Here is an 18,789-nt window from a genome sequence, read left to right as displayed (position 1 = left end):
CCTTATTGCATTGGCTTGGGAGAAGGCTACACATACCAGGTCGGAAGATTAGCAGCACTCTTTGCACATGCAGAATCTTCTCTCGTCAAAATAGCTTAAGTAAACGTTGTTTTCATTCTCGTGTTTATGCTGTGATTGGATGGATTGGTGGTGGTGGTTGACACTTTGTTGTCCTCTCCTCTTTGTGATTAAGCAAATGCGCCACCTATAGTAGGGAGTAGGCTAGAGTATTTTTGTATGCTACGTATTAAAAATGGCATGTGCCCTCACCCACTATGATATGTGTACTCTGTATGGCTCTCATAAATGTTTACTCTGTCGAGTGTCGCAATACTTACACAACAATGAATTAAGAGACGTGACTAGTTTAGTTTCATTGCAACAACTCATAATAAAGCATACGCTATACATTCACAATCACCATGCAATGATTTCAGCCGCAAGAGTAGGAACTAGGAAGTGACGCTCCGAAAAGCAGAAAAAAGTTTTCTGTTTCAGAAGAGACTGAGAGAAAATGCCGAGCAGAACATTGTAGCCTACCGGCTATAAGCTACAAGGTAGGCTAAAGTAGAAATTGCATTTATTCGTGTATAATAATGTCAAAACTTGTCAATGTTAAAGTGACAACTTGTCAATGTATCTAAACTTCTCTACGGTGAAAGAAAGGTATCAATATAGGATTCAGGATATGGGTCCGATATGCATAATTAATTGTCCCCTCCCTGTAGCATATTTCATCTAGAATGGCTGCATTTAAAAACACATATCAATTAATCTCCATGGAAACCCTGCATATTGATCTAGAACTTCTGTGCAGTAGTATAGTTTAGACTAGAGGCAGAATCGCGTCGTTCGATAGCTCGGATGCCAAGGGTGGAGGCAGACATACAATTGCTGCACGATAGCCTATCTCCGGTGCAACCCCCCTGGTCCCTGCAGTGGGGGAGGGAGGGGGGTAGAGTTCCACGTCACGATCGAAAGTTACATTGTGTATCCCGGGTACAATAGATCACGAGTCGCGTTTATCAATCGGTATACAATACGATTATTTGGAATGCAACAGTTGCAGGCCTTCTGCCAACTCGTCTTCCTGGTCTATTGCAGGCTAGCATCAATTGTATGATGAAAGAAAGTGGAAATTTGTCCTGCACGTGTCCTGCACAGGTCCTGCATTGAAGAGTGGAGTGGATTTTTTGATTATAGACTGTAGTTTTAGTTGTATTAACCGTTCATTACCAGTTTAATGCCAGTTGCTGTGACAGAAAATGGTAACTGAGTCAATGGATTCATATATTATTTGGATAGGCTAATGGATATGACCTGTGCCAAACACTTTCTCTTTAGAAGGTAGATTGTAAATGTCATTTAGGCCTTTCTCCCAATGGATTCATATATTATTTGGATAGGCTAATGGATATGACCTGTGCCAAACACTTTCTCTTTAGAAGGTAGATTGTAAATGTCATTTAGGCCTTTCTCCCAATGGAAGAGTAAAAGTGTGCATATTATATGGACATCACCTAGACACAAAACTACAGGCCTAATAAAACACACATACACACACACACACAATCTCACATCTCACTCAGTCTCGCAGAACTTGGTTGGCATATTCCTTATGCAGTGAATAGCATGTGTGGTTATTTTAAGGTACAGCAGAGAGTATAGTCTGACACAGTGGGGCTGGCAGTATCTCCTTTCTGCCAGCAGACACATGCTATTTGCTATGCAACTCACTGACTATAAATTGCTCTGGATAAGAGTGCCTGCTGCTAAATGACCAAAATGTAAATGCAATGTTCGAGACAGTATAATAATATTGTAATACTGTTGTAATAGTGCCATGAAGAGCAATTCTATTATAGAACGGCGTAGAGAGAGGTCTATTTGTCTATCTTAAAGGTCCAATGCACCTGTTTTTATCTCAATATCAAATCATTTCTGGGTAAAGATTAAGTAACTTACTGTGATTGTTTTCAACTAAAATGTTCAAAAATAAACAAAAATACTTCATAGCAAAGGGCAATTTCTCAAGCAATCATTTTGCTAGGACTGTCTGGGAGGGAACTGAGTGGGGAGGGGAAAACTGAAAATGTGCTGTTATTGGCAGAGAGGTTTGGAACAATCATTCTAATTGGTCTATTGAAATTTCAGGTGGCCTTTTCAAACAGCTCTTACACTAAATGGCATTATCATCAATTTCACTGTGTAACAGATGTGAAATAGCTAGCTAGTTATCGGTGGTGCGCGCTAAATAGCGTTTCAATCGGTGACATCACTTGCTCTGAGACCTTGAAGTAGTGGTTCCCCTTGGGTAACGATGCTTTGTGGGTGACTGTTGTTGATGTGTGCAGAGGGTCCCTGGTTCGCGCCCGGGTATGGGCCAGGGGACTGTCTAAAGTTATACTGTTACAACTGCATCTTTCCAAACTCATAGTGTGGACATATAGATAACACAGGGAAATCAGGTTTTTGACTCCACTGGACCTTTAAAACTATGCAAGGGCCTCTGACATTTGTAATACTAAAACTACACCAGCTTCAAACAGCTGAAAATACTATACTTTTGGTTATGGAAAATAGATTTAATGGTGGTTTACATGTTACAAAAGATACTCAACACAATGGCTGCTTGTTTTGTCACAAAATTAAATTAGGCGAACTATTAGCATTTTAGCAACCAGGAAATGGCACCGCGGTTTCTGCATCAGTGACCCATTGATTTTCGGTATTTCACCGCATGGATCTGAGTAGTACTTTTGACGCGTAAATTACATCGCCCCTCATGCAAGAGGAAAACCATATATGGTCGTGGAAGTAGGTGTGGCGAGCAGACTGGAGAGGATCACAAGGATGAGCCGAAAGAATGTGTTGCTCGATTGAGAGAGCGTTCTACAGCGGGAGAAACAAGGCCGCATAGGACAGCGGATGTGTTGTGTACATGTAGGCTATTTGTGCAATAGTAACGCAATAATGTGCAACACTTATTGTGCGACATTTGTCCATATTCCTGCAGATCGTTGCTCCATTTTGGACCGGATAGCACGTTTGTTTTAATGACATCGATCTACCTCATTCTTTGATTTGAAAAATAATAGTGAGGTCAGCATAGAATGACTCAACGCTAGAGATGCATGCAGTCATATCTCCGTTCGATTGCACACTGTGGGTCGCGTGGACCCGGGGACAGTTGCTGCACTGGTGGTCACCGCAGAAACATGGCAATCACAGTGAGTTCTCGGATAGAAACTGGGATTTGTATATCTGGGCGTGTTGATCAGAATATGAGAAGCATGCAAGTGAATGGTTGTTGTAAACAAAGTTCACCATAACAATAAATAGGCTTTCATGCATATTAAACCTAATGATCAGCGGTTTAGACATCTCTGTCTGTGTTTATTGGTTAATATGGAGTGTTTCTTTAGAAAAGGAAGACATTGCCGTTCATATGACGTAGGCTATTAACCATATTGACATGTTGAGCAGTCCTAGATCCGCTGCGCGTGGTCTATATCCTATCTTTCTTTTATGTTGGAGCTCGTGCTGGTATAGCCTATATAGCTTACATTGTTGCTTCACTTTGTTGCAACGTGCCACGGAATTAGTGACTGGATAATCCGTGTTCTGCAACAAAGGACTGCCTTCTCGTAAATAGCGCTGAGCTAGCTGGCGGTGGGGACGCGGTGCAGAGGTGGGGGGTCCAGCAAGGGTCGTTCTGATGTAGGACGCAACATGTTTTTTATTTTCCTTTTTTTGATGTCTGTGGGCAATTCTTCTCACTCCCCCATGTCAAATACAACGACTGTGCGTTCGCTTTCACCGCGGTGCATATTCGCTGTTTAAATTAAGAAACGCTCAGGGATTAGGTAATTACGGTTGAGGGTCAAACCTAGGCTATATATTAACGGCGTTACATTGGTTAAAACCTACCGGGGGTATTTACTGTGTCATTATCCTTCTAGCCTACACTCGATAGCCTACAGAAAGGTTAGGTGGACATCGTGTTACTGTTCACATGTTTCATATTGTATAAACCCTTCTTGAAAAACAACACTGCAAAACACACTCCATATGATTTCTGTTGTTCAGCAAAATAGGCAAAGGCAATGCGTCTTGCACGTTCTTGACATAGGGTGCTCACACTTCTCTCCAATTCCCTGAAATTGATCATAGGTATTTCTTCATAAACACGGTGATGCATCCACATTGTTTTCTATAGCCTATATTGGAACAGCATCTACATAAATGTTCCTAATTAAGAACATGCAAAAATATAACATGGTATAATTATCCTCGCCAGTGCACCAGGGTGTCAGGTCCTCACCATGGTGCTGAGTGATTAGTGCTTTTTGAAGTCGTTTCTGTTTAATAATTAAAAATGAATCACTATTTGAGTAGTTCTTCAAAATGAATAAGCATACTTTTATGACTGCTGAATAACAACTATCAATCACTTGCATCATGTATTTTCACTTCGAGATACCTCGTGAGTCAACTTCTCTCTATCCCTCTCATGTATTTTCACTTCGAGATACCTCCTGAGTCAACTTCTCTCTATCCCTCTCATGTATTTTTCTGCCTGTTTCTTTTTAGCCTGCAACGTAAAACAGACGAGAGGGATAAGTAGGTGCGCAATGGATTAGGGTCATTGTAGTAAATTACCATATTCTCTGTGCTAAACTATCTAGAATAATGAGCTGTTGTAAACTACAACTCCCTTCTACATTGCACAGTTCAGGCTTGATCTGATTTATCTCTAGAGAAAATGTGCAATGTGCGCATTGAACTCACAGAAGAAAAAAAACTATTGAATGAACTGATGTCACTCAGTTAGTTGTTTAAAAACATAACATACATTTCGGCTAATCACTCAGCACTACCTTACTGTGAAGTGTGGTCGGTCAGACAGTCAAGTTACAATGTTGCCCCAGTGCAGGATATGAACTGATGCATCTGTCTATTTGAAAGTTGCTACATCCATTTTTGGACTTAGAAATTAAATATATATAGGCCTAACCATTGATTCTGGAAAAATATGACTTATAAATGCCTCATGAGCTTAGTGCAACTGTCCTACCTCATCAGCCCAAAATATTATATATTTTGAAATATTAAATCAAATGTATTTATAAAGCCCTTTTTACATCCGCTGATGTCACAAAGTGCTGTACAGAAATCCAGCGTAAAAACCCCAAACAGAATGCAATGCAGATGTAGAAGAACGGTGGCTATGAAAAACACCCTAGAAAGGCAGGAACCTTGTAAGAAACCTGAGGGTTGGCCAGTCCTCTTCTGGCTGTGCCGGGTGGAGATTATAACAGTACGTGGCCAAGATGTGGTTGTAGAGGGTCCAACAGGTCAGCACCTCAGAAGTAAATGTCAGTTGACGTTTCATTGCCGATCATTCAGAGTTAGAGACAACAAGTGCGGTAGAAGGTAGCACGTCCGGTGAAAAGGTCAGGGTTCCATAGCCACAGGCAGAACAGTTGAAACTGGAGCAGCAGCACAACCAGGTGGACTGGGGACAGCAAGGAGTCATTAGGCCAGGTAGTCTTGAGGCATGGTCCTAGGACTCAGGTCCTCCGAGAGAAAGAGAGAGAATTAGAGAGAGCATACTGAAATTCACAAAGGACACCGGATAAGACAGGAGAAATACTCCAGATATAACACACTGACCCCCAACGCAAACTATTGCAGCATAAATACTGGAGGCTGAGACACGAGGGGTCGGGAGACACTGGCCCGGTTCGATGATACCCCCTGACAGGGCTAACCAGGCAGGATATAACCCCACCCACTTTGCCAAAGCACAGCCCGCACACCACTAGAGGGATATCTTCAAACCACCAACTTACTACCCTGAGACAAGGCCGTGTATAGCCCATGAAGATCTCCCCCACGGCATGAACCCGAGGGGGCTCTAACCCAGACAGGAAGATCACGTCAGTGACTCAGCCAACTCAAGTGACGCACCCCTCCTAGGGACGGCATGGAAGAGCACCAGTAAGCCAGTGACTCAGCCCCTGTAATAGGGTTAGAAGCAGAGAATCCCAGAGGAGAGAAGGGAACCAGCCAGGCAGAGACAGCAAGGGCGGTTCGTCGCTCCAGTGCCTTTCTGTTCACCGTCACACCCCTGGGCCAGACTACACTCAATCATAGGACCTACTGAAGAGATGAGTCTTCAATAAAGCCTTAAAGGTTGAGACTGAGTCTGCGTCTCTCACATGGTTAGGCAGACCATTCCATAAAAATGGAGCTCTATAAGAGAAGTCCCTGCCTCCAGCTGTTTGCTTAGAAAGTCTAGGGACAATAAGGAGTCCTGCATCTTGTGACTGTAGCATACATGTAGGTATGTATGGCAGGACCAAATCGGAACGATAGGTAAATGCTATGTAGGTTAGCAGTAAAACCTTGAAATCAGCCCTAGCCTTAACAGGAAGCCAGTATAGAGAGGCTTGCACAGGAGTAATATGATAACGTTTTTTTGGTTCTAGTAAAGATTCTAGCAGCCGTGTTTAGCACTAACTGAAGTTTATTTAATGCTTTATCTGGGTAGCCGGAAAGTAGAGCATTGCAGTAGTCTAAGTGGCAAAAGCATGGATACATTTTTCTGCATCATTTTTGGACAGAACGTTTCTGATTTTTGCAATGTTACGTAGATGGAAAAAGCTTTGCCAAAAGAGAGATCTGGGTCCAGAGTAACGCCGAGGTCCTTCACAGTTTTATTTGAGACGACTGTACAACCATCAAGATTAATTGTCAGATCTCTCTTTGTTTTTTGGGACCTGGAACTGGCATCTGTTTTAAAAGTTAAAAAAATTGCCGCCATCCACTTTCTTACGTCTGAGACACAGGCTTCCAGGGAGGGCAATTTTGGGGCTTCACCAGCTGTGTATCGTCCGCATAGCAGTGAAAGTTAACATTTATGTTTCTGAATGACATCAACAAGAGGTAAAATATTTAGTGAAAACAATAGTGGTCCTAAAAGGGATCCTTGAGGAACACCAACATTTACAGTTGATTTGTCAGAGGACAAACGATCCACAGAGACAAACTGATGTCTTTCCGACAGATAAGATCTAAACCAGGCCAGAACTTGTCCGTATAGACCAATTTGGGTTTCCAATCTCTCCAGAAGAATGTGGTATAAAAAGCAGGTCTAGGAGCATGAGGACAGATGCAGAGCCTTGGTCTGCGCCATTAAAAGGTAATTTACCACCTTCACAAGTGCAGTCTCAGTGCTATGATGGGGTCTAAAACCAGACTAAAACCATTGTTTCGTATACATTGTTTGTCTTCAGGAAGGCAGTAAGTTGCTGCGCAACAGCTTTTTCTAAACATTTTAAGAGGAATGTGTGATCCGATATAGGCCGATAGTTTTTATATTTTCTGGGTCAAGGTTGGGCTTTTTCAAGAGAGGCTTTATTACTGCCACTTTTAGTGAGTTTGGTACACATCCGGTGGATAGGGAGCCGTTTATCATGTTCAACATAGGAGGGCCAAGCACAAGAAGCAGCTCTTTCAGTAGTTTAGTTGGACTAGGGTCCAGTATGCAGCTTGAAGTTTTAGAGGCCATGACTATTTTATAGTATTAAAAAACTTGTCTCCCTCCCGAATACAATGTTTCTAAATAAAGTAAATGTAAACAGACACTGTATAGCCTCAAAACATGGTTAAAATGATAATTTTGATATTGTGGATGGTCTGTCCTTGCATCCATAGCTCTGTCTATAAATTTGAGAGTGGTTAGATTTCTCCAAGCCCATCCTTTGGCTTTTTACCTAAACAAAATTGTTATTGTTTCAATTAAGGACTCTAGCTTTACGGCGTGTGTGTGTTTACTAGATGGTTGCTGCCTAGGCCATACAGTTCATTTGGAGATTGTAGTGCATGCTATCAGTGCCAGCTGTAAAATATTTAAATTGCAATTAAATTGTGGAGGGGTTCTGTATCTCTGTGTATCCAGATTGTGATTATCATAACGTGTTGTCATGGCAAAGGAAGTGATGCCCAGACAGATTTGGACTACAATAAATGTGCCTTTTTTATGTTATTATAAAGGTCATTGTGAGTCATGTTTGTTCACTCATTGTCCCGTCTCTTGCCTTTTCCTATTGAACATGCAGGAACAGGGTCAAGGGGTGACATGTTCCCCTTTTGAGGAAGCAGGAACATGGTCAAGGGGTGACAGGTTCCCCTTTTGAGGAAGCAGGAACAGGGTCAAGGGGTGACAGGTTCCCCTTTTGAGGAAGCAGGAACAGGGTCAAGGGGTGACATGTTCCCCTTTTGAGGAAGCAGGAACATGGTCAAGGGGTGACAGGTTCCCCTTTTGAGGAAGCAGGAACAGGGTCAAGGGGTGACAGGTTCCCCTTTTGAGGAAGCAGGAACAGGGTCAAGGGGTGACAGGTTCCCCTTTTGAGGAAGCAGGAACAGGGTCAAGGGGTGACAGGTTCCCCTTTTGAGGAAGCAGGAACAAGGTCATGGGGTGACAGGTCCCCCTTTTGAGGAAGCAGGAACAGGGTCAAGGGGTGACAGGTTCCCCTTTTTGAGGAAGCAGGAACAATGTCAAGAGGTGATAGGTTCCCCTTTTGAGGAAGCAGGAACAAGGTCAAGGGGTGACAGGTTCCCCTTTTGAGGAAGCAGGAACAAGGTCAAGGGGTGACATGTTCCCCTTTTGAGGAAGCAGGAACAAGGTCAAGGGGTGACAAGTTCCCCTTTTGAGGAAGCAGGAACAGGGTCAAGGGGTGACATTTTCCCCTTTTGAGGAAGCAGGAACAGGGTCAAGGGGTGACATGTTCCCCTTTTGAGGAAGCAGGAACAGGGTCAAGGGGTGACAGGTTCCCCCTTTGAGGAAGCAGGAACAAGGTCAAGGGGTGACAGGTTCCCCTTTTGAGGAAGCAGGAACAAGGTCAAGATGTGACAGGTTCCCCTTTTGAGGAAGCAGGAACAAGGTCAAGAGGTGACAGGTTCCCCTTTTGAGGAAGCAGGAACAAGGTCAAGGGGTGACAGGTTCCCCTTTTGAGGAAGCAGGAACAAGGTCATGGGGTAACAGGTTCCCCTTTTGAGGAAGCAGGACCAAGTCATCGGGTGACAGGTTCCCCTTTTGAGGAAGTAGGAACAAGGTCAAGGGGTGACAGGTTCCCCTTTTGAGGAAGCAGGAACAAGGTCAAGAGGTGACAGGTTCCCCTTTTGAGGAAGCAGGAACAAGGTCAAGGGGTGACAGGTTCCCCTTTTGAGGAAGCAGGAACAAGTCAACGGGTGACAGGTTCCACTTTTGAGGATGGAGAAGCGGGGTCAAGAGGTGACAGGTTCCCACTTTGTCCTGAATGACTCAGAAACCATTGAGTCAGAGCCCCAGTGCAAAACGGCAAAGTAGGATGCATCCCAAATGGCACAACATTCCCTAAATAGTGCACCGCTTTAGACCAGGACGGACCCATATGGAATAGGGTGCAATTTGGGGCACTAACAAGTAGCATTTAGCCTCAGAATCTCTTTTTGGTGCATTCATTCGTCAGAAAGGAAAGCAGCTCTCACTGTGCCTACCCAGACAGACAAGTCAACCCATCAATAAAGTTTATTTATAAAGCCCTTGTTACAGCAAGTCAATTACATTCAAGAGGAAGCTTCAATATGACAGTAGAAATGAGCAAACGGGCCTCAGCGGTGAATATTGGTCAAATCACACTTATTCTCACACTGTGTGCTGTGTGTAATAATAATACATGGGTGCTTATATTTGCCCTATTTCACACATGTACAAGTGTGTATTAATATGCATGTGTGAATTGGAAATGTGTGTTTTTTTGCGTATCCCAACTCTTCCTGAGACACCCTCGGAGAGTGGGGTCTCGGGCCAGGGTCTGTGTGTGTATGTGTGTGCGTTTGTGTGTCTGTGTGTGTGATGGCTGTAGTGCATCCTGCTGTGTCACTCTCAGAACGTAATGTGAAGTGATGGTGGCTTGAAGCAGTCATTTGACTGTTGCAACCAGTTAGTTACCATGTGATCAGCAAGTATTTAACCTTTATAACAACATTTCTTCTGCAAGGGAGTCCAGCTTCAGTGTTTGTGTGTGTGTGTGACTGTGCGTGTAACTGGGCGACTATGTGCGTGTGTGTGACTGTGTGTGTGTGTGACTATGTGTGTGTGCTAGGCTGTGTCATTACTAGCTCAGCTCACATGACAGGGGTAAGGACACACTGCATGCATGGAGCCATGCAGGCCCACTTTCAACACACACACACACCCACTTTCATTCCTATCTTTCTGTCTTTCCCACCCAACCCGTTACCTTTCACTGGTACTGCATTGTGTTGGAAAGGGTTTTTACATGGCAGCAGGCAGCTTTAACAATAGGTCCATTAGGAACCCTATGGGGACCTCTCTGGAGTGTCCTGTAACTTGACCCCTCTGGTCTCTTCACAGGGTGTCTCCCATGAATGAACGAGGCCAGTGGACATCCAGACATCTCTATCAGCAACGGCAACCTCTCAATACAGCAGGAAGAGAAGTTCAAGGGGAGAAGGAGAAGATTGGGTTTTGTCTACGTCCAATCCAACTCCTTGGTTTTTGGTTGCATATGTGGTTTGGTGATTTCCGTTAAAATATGCACCCCCCTCTCCTAGGGTGTGTGCTGTGAACTTTCTATTCCCTGTATCTTCAGATAAGGCCAGTGGAAGAGGGCCACTTTGGGACATACGTTGATTGGTGGTCTGTGTGGTTGGGGGACTGTTATGCACCTAGTACCCCATAGTCCCCCCACCTCGCCCCGTTATTCATGCCAACCATGAGTTTACCCAACAGTAAGAGAACAGGCAAGCGCATCTCTTTTTTTAACGACCAAGGAGTGGCGATGAAGGAGACGTCTTCTCAGCAGAATCCAGAAGGTTCTTGCTACGGCCTTGGTGCCCCAGCGTCAGATCCTGGTCCTGGCCAGAGTAAGGCTGTAGGCACCGTCACCTCCACAACCTCCAACCCAGAGGCTCCACATACTGGTATGTACCTCAACTCAGTGATCTTCAGTCCAGAGAAAGGAGACCAGAGTCGGGGACATTACCAACAGACTGTACCCATGAAGTGGGCACACCAGGACCCAGAAGCTCAACCACAGCCTCAACAGAGAACTGGGACTGAGACTGGGAACTGGACACAGGGTGTCACTATGGCTAACTGGGGTCAGAACTTTGCTCCGTACCTAGGGGGCGTCAACGTCAGTGACTCACGGTCCCAGACCCAGACTGCCTTTTCCAAGCAGCAGATCCTTGAGGGGCCTCCACCCCTGCAGCCACAGCAGCCACAGTCTCCTAGTAGGGCTGCAGAGAAGCAGCCTCCCCAGCCGCAGCAGGTGGTTAACCCCCTGCCTGCTGGAGGAGAGGCCTACAGAGACGTTAGAGACGTGGCCAAGCCTCACAGCCTAGAGTGGGAGCAGCAGCATCAGGCTTCCCAACAGCAACAGCAGTCCCAGACTCAGGCATTCCCACAGACCCTTAAGCCTGGGGCTCTAAATGCCCAGCAGCACAGCACATCCAACCCTGGGAGCAGCTCCGTGCTTCAGCCCTTCCAGCTAGCCTTCGGCCAGCCTAAGCAACACCTAACGGCTGGCTACTACCAGGTGTTTCAGGGGGGCAATAGGACTTTACCTAATCTGAACTACAATACCCAACAACCCAAACCCCAACCACAACCACAGACCCAACAGCATCCACAGCTCCAGCAGAAGCTGCAACAGACCCAACAGCATCCACAGCTCCAGCAGCAGCTGCAACAGACCCAACAGCATCCACAGCTCCAGCAGCAGCTGCAACAGACCCAACAGCATCCACAGCTCCAGCAGCAGCTGCAACAGACCCAACAGCATCCACAGCTCCAGCAGCAGCTGCAACAGACCCAACAGCATCCACAGCTCCAGCAGCAGCTACAACAGACCCAACAGCTCCAGCAGCAGCTGCAACAACGACAACAGCAACAGAAACAAATCTTACAGCATCAACAACAAATGCAACAACAACATCATAAGATGCAACAGCAGCAAATGCTTCAGCATCAACAGCAACTACAACAACAGCAACAACAACTACACATACAACAAGAGCAACAGTTAGAACAGCAACAACAAATACAACATCAACAGCAAATACAGCAACAATTACAGCAGCAGCAACAACAAATACAACAACAGCAATTGCAGCAGCAACAACCCCAACATGTTCTAGAATACTACCCCAGCAGCCAGAACCCACCTACCCACCAACACCCTCACTCCCAGCCGCCCGTGTTAGTGCCCTCCCAAGAGCCCTGTGCTCAGGCAGTATCCTCCCCAGACCTCCAGGAGATGTCCCCAGACCCTCCAAACATCCCCCCCCAAACAGACTCCCAGCTCCCCCCCACGGAGACCCAGCTCCAACCTCCCCATATCCAGCTGCAGCCTCGAAGGTCCAGGAGACTCTCCAAGGAAGGTGGACCACCACCAGTTGACAACCCCTTCCTCATACCATCTGATGGGGCCCAGAATGGGGCCTCTGAGGAGCCAGGTGGAGCACCGAAGGTGGATGAAGTCCACGTTGCCCAGATGGCCCCTACAGGGGTCATCCAGAGCACACGCAGAAAACGGAGGGTCTCCCAGGAGGTTAACCTGGAGACGCTGGCCCAGAAAGCATCAGAGATGGAGTCCCTACCGCCACACATCGTCAAGGTAACTGTTTCTGCTACCCTGGTAACTGTTTCTGCTAGTACTGTTGGGCTTGAGGAGCTGCTATAACAGTCCTCTTTGATGAATGTTGTTAAAACAATCAATTTCGTCTTTGTTTACCTTTGTATAATGTCAGAGGGATTCTGGCTCCCTTATCTAGAAGTAGATCAGAAACAAAAATCTTAATGCACCTGCCAAGGCCAATCGAGCCTGAAATGATGTTGTTTATGAATGATTAGCACTGAGCAGAATAAGCAATCATCATCCCAATATTAACACAGCAGTATCTGAATGATTTAGCACGGTCTGTCTTCATGGAAGGGGTTTATTGTTAGGTTACAGATGCATAATTACTCATGTTATAACGCAAATTCTAAAAATGATAAGCAATACTCCTATTTTGTGTGTGCAACAAACAGCAAGAAATGCAAACCACATGTGGATATTTTGTCCTCAGTGCAACCTAGTGCCCTAAATGTCGTTCAACCAATTCAGTGCCTTTTGAGAGGTGTAACTTGATTGAAAAAAAAGTTTGATTTCACCTCATTTTAACATTGTGTCATAAAGAGCAAATGTTCAACTTCATAAAAGAGAATCTCAAGAGGATAATAAAAGAATGACTATAGTAAGTGCCAAATAAAGGAACAGGGTTGACCGTAACAGGGTTGACCGTAACAGGGTTGATGATTTCATCTTAAATTAGCCATTAATCCCCTTGTGACAGGAAATGGAAGTGTGTTGTGTGTAACAGGGAGGGGCAATTGAATGCAAGCTTCACAATTTTGTTGTTGTTGTTAAAACATTTCTAGCTTTGTCTATCTACTGGTAACAGGGTTGTCTATCTACGGGTAACAGGGTTGTCTATCTACGGGTAACAGGGTTGTTTTATCTACGGGTAACAGGGTTGTCTATCTATGGGTAACTGGTCCCGTTTCACTCAGCACTCCTCCATCCTCCCCCATTCATTCCATCATAGGGCTGAAACCCCTCCCCCATTCATTCCATCATAGGGCTGAAACCCCTCCCCCATTCATTCCATCATAGGGCTAAAACCCCTCCCCCATTCATTCCAACATAGGGCTGAAACCCCTCCCCCATTCATTCCATCATAGGGCTGAAACCCCTCCCCCATTCATTCCATCATAGGGCTGAAACCCCTCCCCCATTCATTCCATCATAGGGCTAAAACCCCTCCCCCATTCATTCCAACATAGGGCTGAAACCCCTCCCCCATTCATTCCATCATAGGGCTGAAACCCCTCCCCCATTCATTCCATCATAGGGCTGAAACTCCTATAGGGGGGGTGTACTTGTGCAGTGCTCAGCTAAATGTATGCCTCTCTTTCTCCTGTCCTGGTGTTGGGGCTGGAGTTTTCCACTGGGAATTAACAGTGTATAGGCCTCCAGCATCAGGTCATACTCACTCCTATAGGTGTCTGCTGCACTCACTCACTCCTATAGGTGTCTGCCACACTCACTCACTCCTATAGGTGTCTGCCTCACTCACTCACTCCTATAGGTGTCTGCCACATTCACTCACTCACTCCTATAGGTCTCTGCTGCACTCACTCACTCACTCACTCCTATAGGTGTCTGCTGCACTCACTCACTCCTATAGGTGTCTGCCACACTCACTCACTCCTATAGGTGTCTGCCACACTCACTCACTCCTATAGGTGTCTGCCTCACTCACTCACTCCTATAGGTGTCTGCTGCCCTCACTCACTCCTATAGATGTCTGCTGCACTCACTCAGTCACTCCTATAGGTGTCTGCCTCACTCACTCACTCCTATAGGTGTCTGCCTCACTCACTCACTCCTATAGGTGTCTGCAACACTCACTCACTCCTATAGGTGTCTACTGCACTCACTCACTCCTATAGGTGTCTGCCTCACTCACTCACTCACTCACTCCTATAGGTGTCTGCCTCACTCACTCACTCCTATAGGTGTCTGCTGCATTCACTCACTCCTATAGGTGTCTGCCTCACTCACTCACTCCTATAGGTGTCTGCTGCACTCACTCACTCCTATAGGTGTCTGGTGCACTCACTCACTCACTCACTCACTCACTCCTATAGGTGTCTGCCTCACTCACTCACTCCTATAGGTGTCTGCTGCACTCACTCACTCCTATAGGTGTCTGCTGCACTCACTCACTCCTATAGGTGTCTGCCTCACTCACTCACTCCTATAGGTGTCTGCTGCACTCACTCACTCCTATAGGTGTCTGCAACACTCACTCACTCCTATAGGTGTCTGCTGCACTCACTCACTCCTATAGGTGTCTGCCACATTCACTCACTCACTCCTATAGGTGTCTGCAACACTCACTCACTCCTATAGGTGTCTGCTGCACTCACTCACTCCTATAGGTGTCTGCCTCACTCACTCACTCACATAGGTGTCTGCTGCACTCACTCACTCCTATAGGTGTCTGCTGCACTCACTCACTCCTATAGGTGTCTGCCTCACTCACTCACTCCTATAGGTGTCTGCTGCACTCACTCACTCCTATAGGTGTCTGCTGCACTCACTCACTCCTATAGGTGTCTGGTGCACTCACTCACTCACTCACTCCTATAGGTGTCTGCCTCACTCACTCACTCCTATAGGTGTCTGCTGCACTCACTCACTCCTATAGGTGTCTGCTGCACTCACTCACTCCTATAGGTGTCTGCTGCACTCACTCACTCCTATAGGTGTCTGCCTCACTCACTCACTCCTATAGGTGTCTGCTGCACTCACTCACTCCTATAGGTGTCTGCAACACTCACTCACTCCTATAGGTGTCTGCTGCACTCACTCACTCCTATAGGTGTCTGCCACATTCACTCACTCACTCCTATAGGTGTCTGCAACACTCACTCACTCCTATAGGTGTCTGCTGCACTCACTCACTCCTATAGGTGTCTGCTGGACTCACTCACTCCTATAGGTGTCTGCTGGACTCACTCACTCCTATAGGTGTCTGCCTCACTCACTCCTATAGGTGTCTGCTGCACTCACTCACTCCTATAGGTGTCTGCTGCACTCACTCACTCCTATAGGTGTCTGCCTCACTCACTCACTCCTATAGGTGTCTGCCTCATTCACTCACTCCTATAGGTGTCTGCCTCATTCACTCACTCCTATAGGTGTCTGCCTCACTCACTCCTATAGGTGTCTGCCACATTCACTCACTCACTCCTATAGGTGTCTGCGACACTCACTCACTCCTATAGGTGTCTGCGACACTCACTCACTCCTATAGGTGTCTGCAACACTCACTCACTCCTATAGGTGTCTGCTGCACTCACTCACTCCTATAGGTGTCTGCTGCACTCACTCACTCCTATAGGTGTCTGCTGCACTCACTCACTCCTATAGGTGTCTGCTGCACTCACTCACTCCTATAGGTGTCTGCCACATTCACTCACTCACTCCTATAGGTGTCTGCCACATTCACTCACTGACTCCTATAGGTGTCTGCCACACTCACTCACTGACTCCTATAGGTGTCTGCCACACTCACTCACTCACTCACTCCTATAGGTGTCTTGCCACACTCACTCCTATGGGCTTCAGCTGATGAAATACTCTACATCTTCACTTAATTGTATGATGTTTGTTTAGGGAATTGAAAGTCAATTCACAGCATAATGCTAGTTTTTCCTTCCTGGTCGTATTATAATATAGGTTCACTTCAGTACGACAACACATGAAGTCGTAAGTTGTTTGTTTGCTCATTTGATCTGTAAAGGAAGCCTGTTCAGGTAGCCTCTCCAGTCAGGTATTTGATGATGTGTGTATCTGTCTGTCTCGTCGTCAGGCACAGCACCACAGGCCCTGGAGCCCCCAGAGACCAGCGCCAGGGCGAGGGACCATGGACAAGGATTCAGGGGGCCACAGTGCCAAGCGGCCCCGTGATGAGAGCATGATGCCCCTGGTCATCCCTGTGTCAGTCCCCGTACGAAGGCCAGACCCGTCCTCGTCCTCATCCTCCCCAGATGGGGAGCACTCTACCCTGGGGACAGGCTGGCCACAGAGACCCTTCACCCTCCAGGACGTGACCAGTATGGATGGCAAACCCTCTGTCATTGTCACCCGCAGGCGATCTCTCAGGAACTCTCTGTCAGAGAGCTCAGGACAGGTAGGTGCTAGTGCCCCCACACACACACACACACCTTACTAACGTCTCCTCAAGTACCATAAGTAGAGGCTTGGTTCATATCTCTGTTTCCATATAATCTATTACAATCCTACATATCCTGCCACCATACTCTAGCACCCATGTCTCTCTCTCCCCTCTGCCCTCATTCCAACCCTGCCCCTCCCCTTCCCTCCCTGCTGCTCCAGATCAGGTCAAGGAGATTAGCAGTGGCTATCCACACTATAGACGGAGGTATAGCCTACTACTGTACTGTACTGTACAATAACCAGGGTGGTGGTGTACTGGACATGTTATGTGTATGGGGATAATGTACAAAATAGAAAATGAACACATTTCCACATTTCTCCTTTAATTCCCCTGGTGAGGAAAGTGACGTTTTTATGTGCCGGTCTAGTGATTGTTCTGTACTGCTTCTGCTCATTTCGTGGCAAAGTTTGCAAATAATATATACAAATGATATACTTTCTCATAGTATACTTCTGCCAGGTAAGCCTAATATACAGTTAACATTTAATTGAGCAGGTTTTGGGTAAAGTATTTCTGTCAACACACAAGACGGGTATCACATCAACTGGCTACACACAGTGACAGACAAACACACGTGCCAGACAGACAGACGGGCAATATTGCTGGAAATGAATTGCCAGATATTGTGTTAGGTTTGGCTTTTTAATCCAATAGTGGCTAACCAGGGGTGGGATAATGTCAATGTTGCTTTGATTAGATAGTAGCTGGGAGCTTGCAATGTCTGTTACTTGTGAGATTTGTTTATGACAGTTTGCGATAGAACACGTGAAAATTGCATGTACTTTGAGAATTGTTTGGCGAGCCACTCATCTCTGGGCTGCGATCGACCTGCTGGAGACCCCTGATGTAGAATGTATCCTCTCTAGTGTCTGACCAGATGAACAAGTCACTGCATGCTGTAAACAGTGCTTCATACTAACTGGTGTATAGGGGTGTGGACAGGGGGACAGAGTAGACAGGGAGACCTGGTGGACAGGGAAACAGGGTGGACAGAGAGACATAGTGGACAGGGTGGACATGGTGGACAAGGAGACATGGTGGGCAGGGAGACATGGTGGACAGGGAGACATGGTGGGCAGGGAGACATGGTGGACAGGAAGACATGGTGGGCAGGGAGACATGGTGGACAGGAAGACATGGTGGACAGGGTGGACATGGAGACATAGTGGACAGGGTGGACATGGTGGACATGGAGACATAGTGAACAGGGTGGACATGGAGACATGGTGGACAGGGAGACATAGTGGACAGGGTGGACATGGAGACATGGTGGACAGGGAGACATGGTGGACATGGAGACATGGTGGACAGGGAGACATGGTGGACAGGGAGACATGGTGGACATGGTGGACAGGGAGACATGGTGGACAGGGTGGACAGGGAGACATGGTGGACAGGGAGACATGGTGGACATGGAGACATGGTGGACAGGGAGACATAGTGGACAGGGAGACATGGTGGACATGGAGACATGGTGGACATGGTGGACAGGGAGACATAGTGGACAGGGAGACATGGTGGACATGGAGACATGGTGGACAGGGAGACATAGTGGACAGGGAGACATGGTGGACATGGAGACATGGTGGACAGGGAGACATGGTGGACATGGTGGACAGGGAGACATAGTGGACAGGGTGGACATGGTGGACATGGAGACATGGTGGACAGGGAGACATGGTGGACAGGGTGGACATGATGGACAGGGAGACATGGTGGACAGGGAGACATGGTGGACAGGGAGACATGGTGGACATGGAGACATGGTGGACAGGGAGACATGGTGGACAGGGTGGACATGATGGACAGGGAGACATGGTGGACAGGGAGACATGGTGGACAGGGAGACATGGTGGACAGGGTGGACATGGAGACATGGTGGACAGGGAGACATGGTGGACAGGGAGACATGGTGGACAG

General features: G+C 46.6%; 1 protein-coding gene across 2 annotated transcripts in view; it reads left to right on the top strand.

The window, feature by feature from the left end:
* Positions 1-374: 374 nt before the first annotated feature.
* LOC109904279 (ELM2 and SANT domain-containing protein 1) overlaps positions 375-18,789 on the top strand; it is a 42,504-nt gene continuing 24,089 nt past the window's right edge. The window contains exons 1-3 of one of the 2 annotated variants that reach the window (XM_020501520.2): positions 375-557; positions 10,427-12,692; positions 16,501-16,821. In XM_020501520.2, the coding sequence (XP_020357109.2) occupies positions 10,779-12,692; positions 16,501-16,821 (2,235 nt within the window). In that variant the 5' untranslated portion in view covers positions 375-557; positions 10,427-10,778. Of the gene's footprint in view, positions 558-2,839; positions 3,231-10,426; positions 12,693-16,500; positions 16,822-18,789 lie in introns of those variants that run through there. The other variant, XM_031787864.1, reaches the window with a different exon arrangement.

The sequence above is a fragment of the Oncorhynchus kisutch genome, linkage group LG14 (assembly GCF_002021735.2).
Source record: "Oncorhynchus kisutch isolate 150728-3 linkage group LG14, Okis_V2, whole genome shotgun sequence".
NCBI classification, from domain to species: Eukaryota; Metazoa; Chordata; class Actinopteri; order Salmoniformes; family Salmonidae; genus Oncorhynchus; species Oncorhynchus kisutch.
The sequence above is the reverse complement of the archived record's forward strand: the minus strand, read 5'-3'. Positions and strand labels throughout refer to the sequence as shown.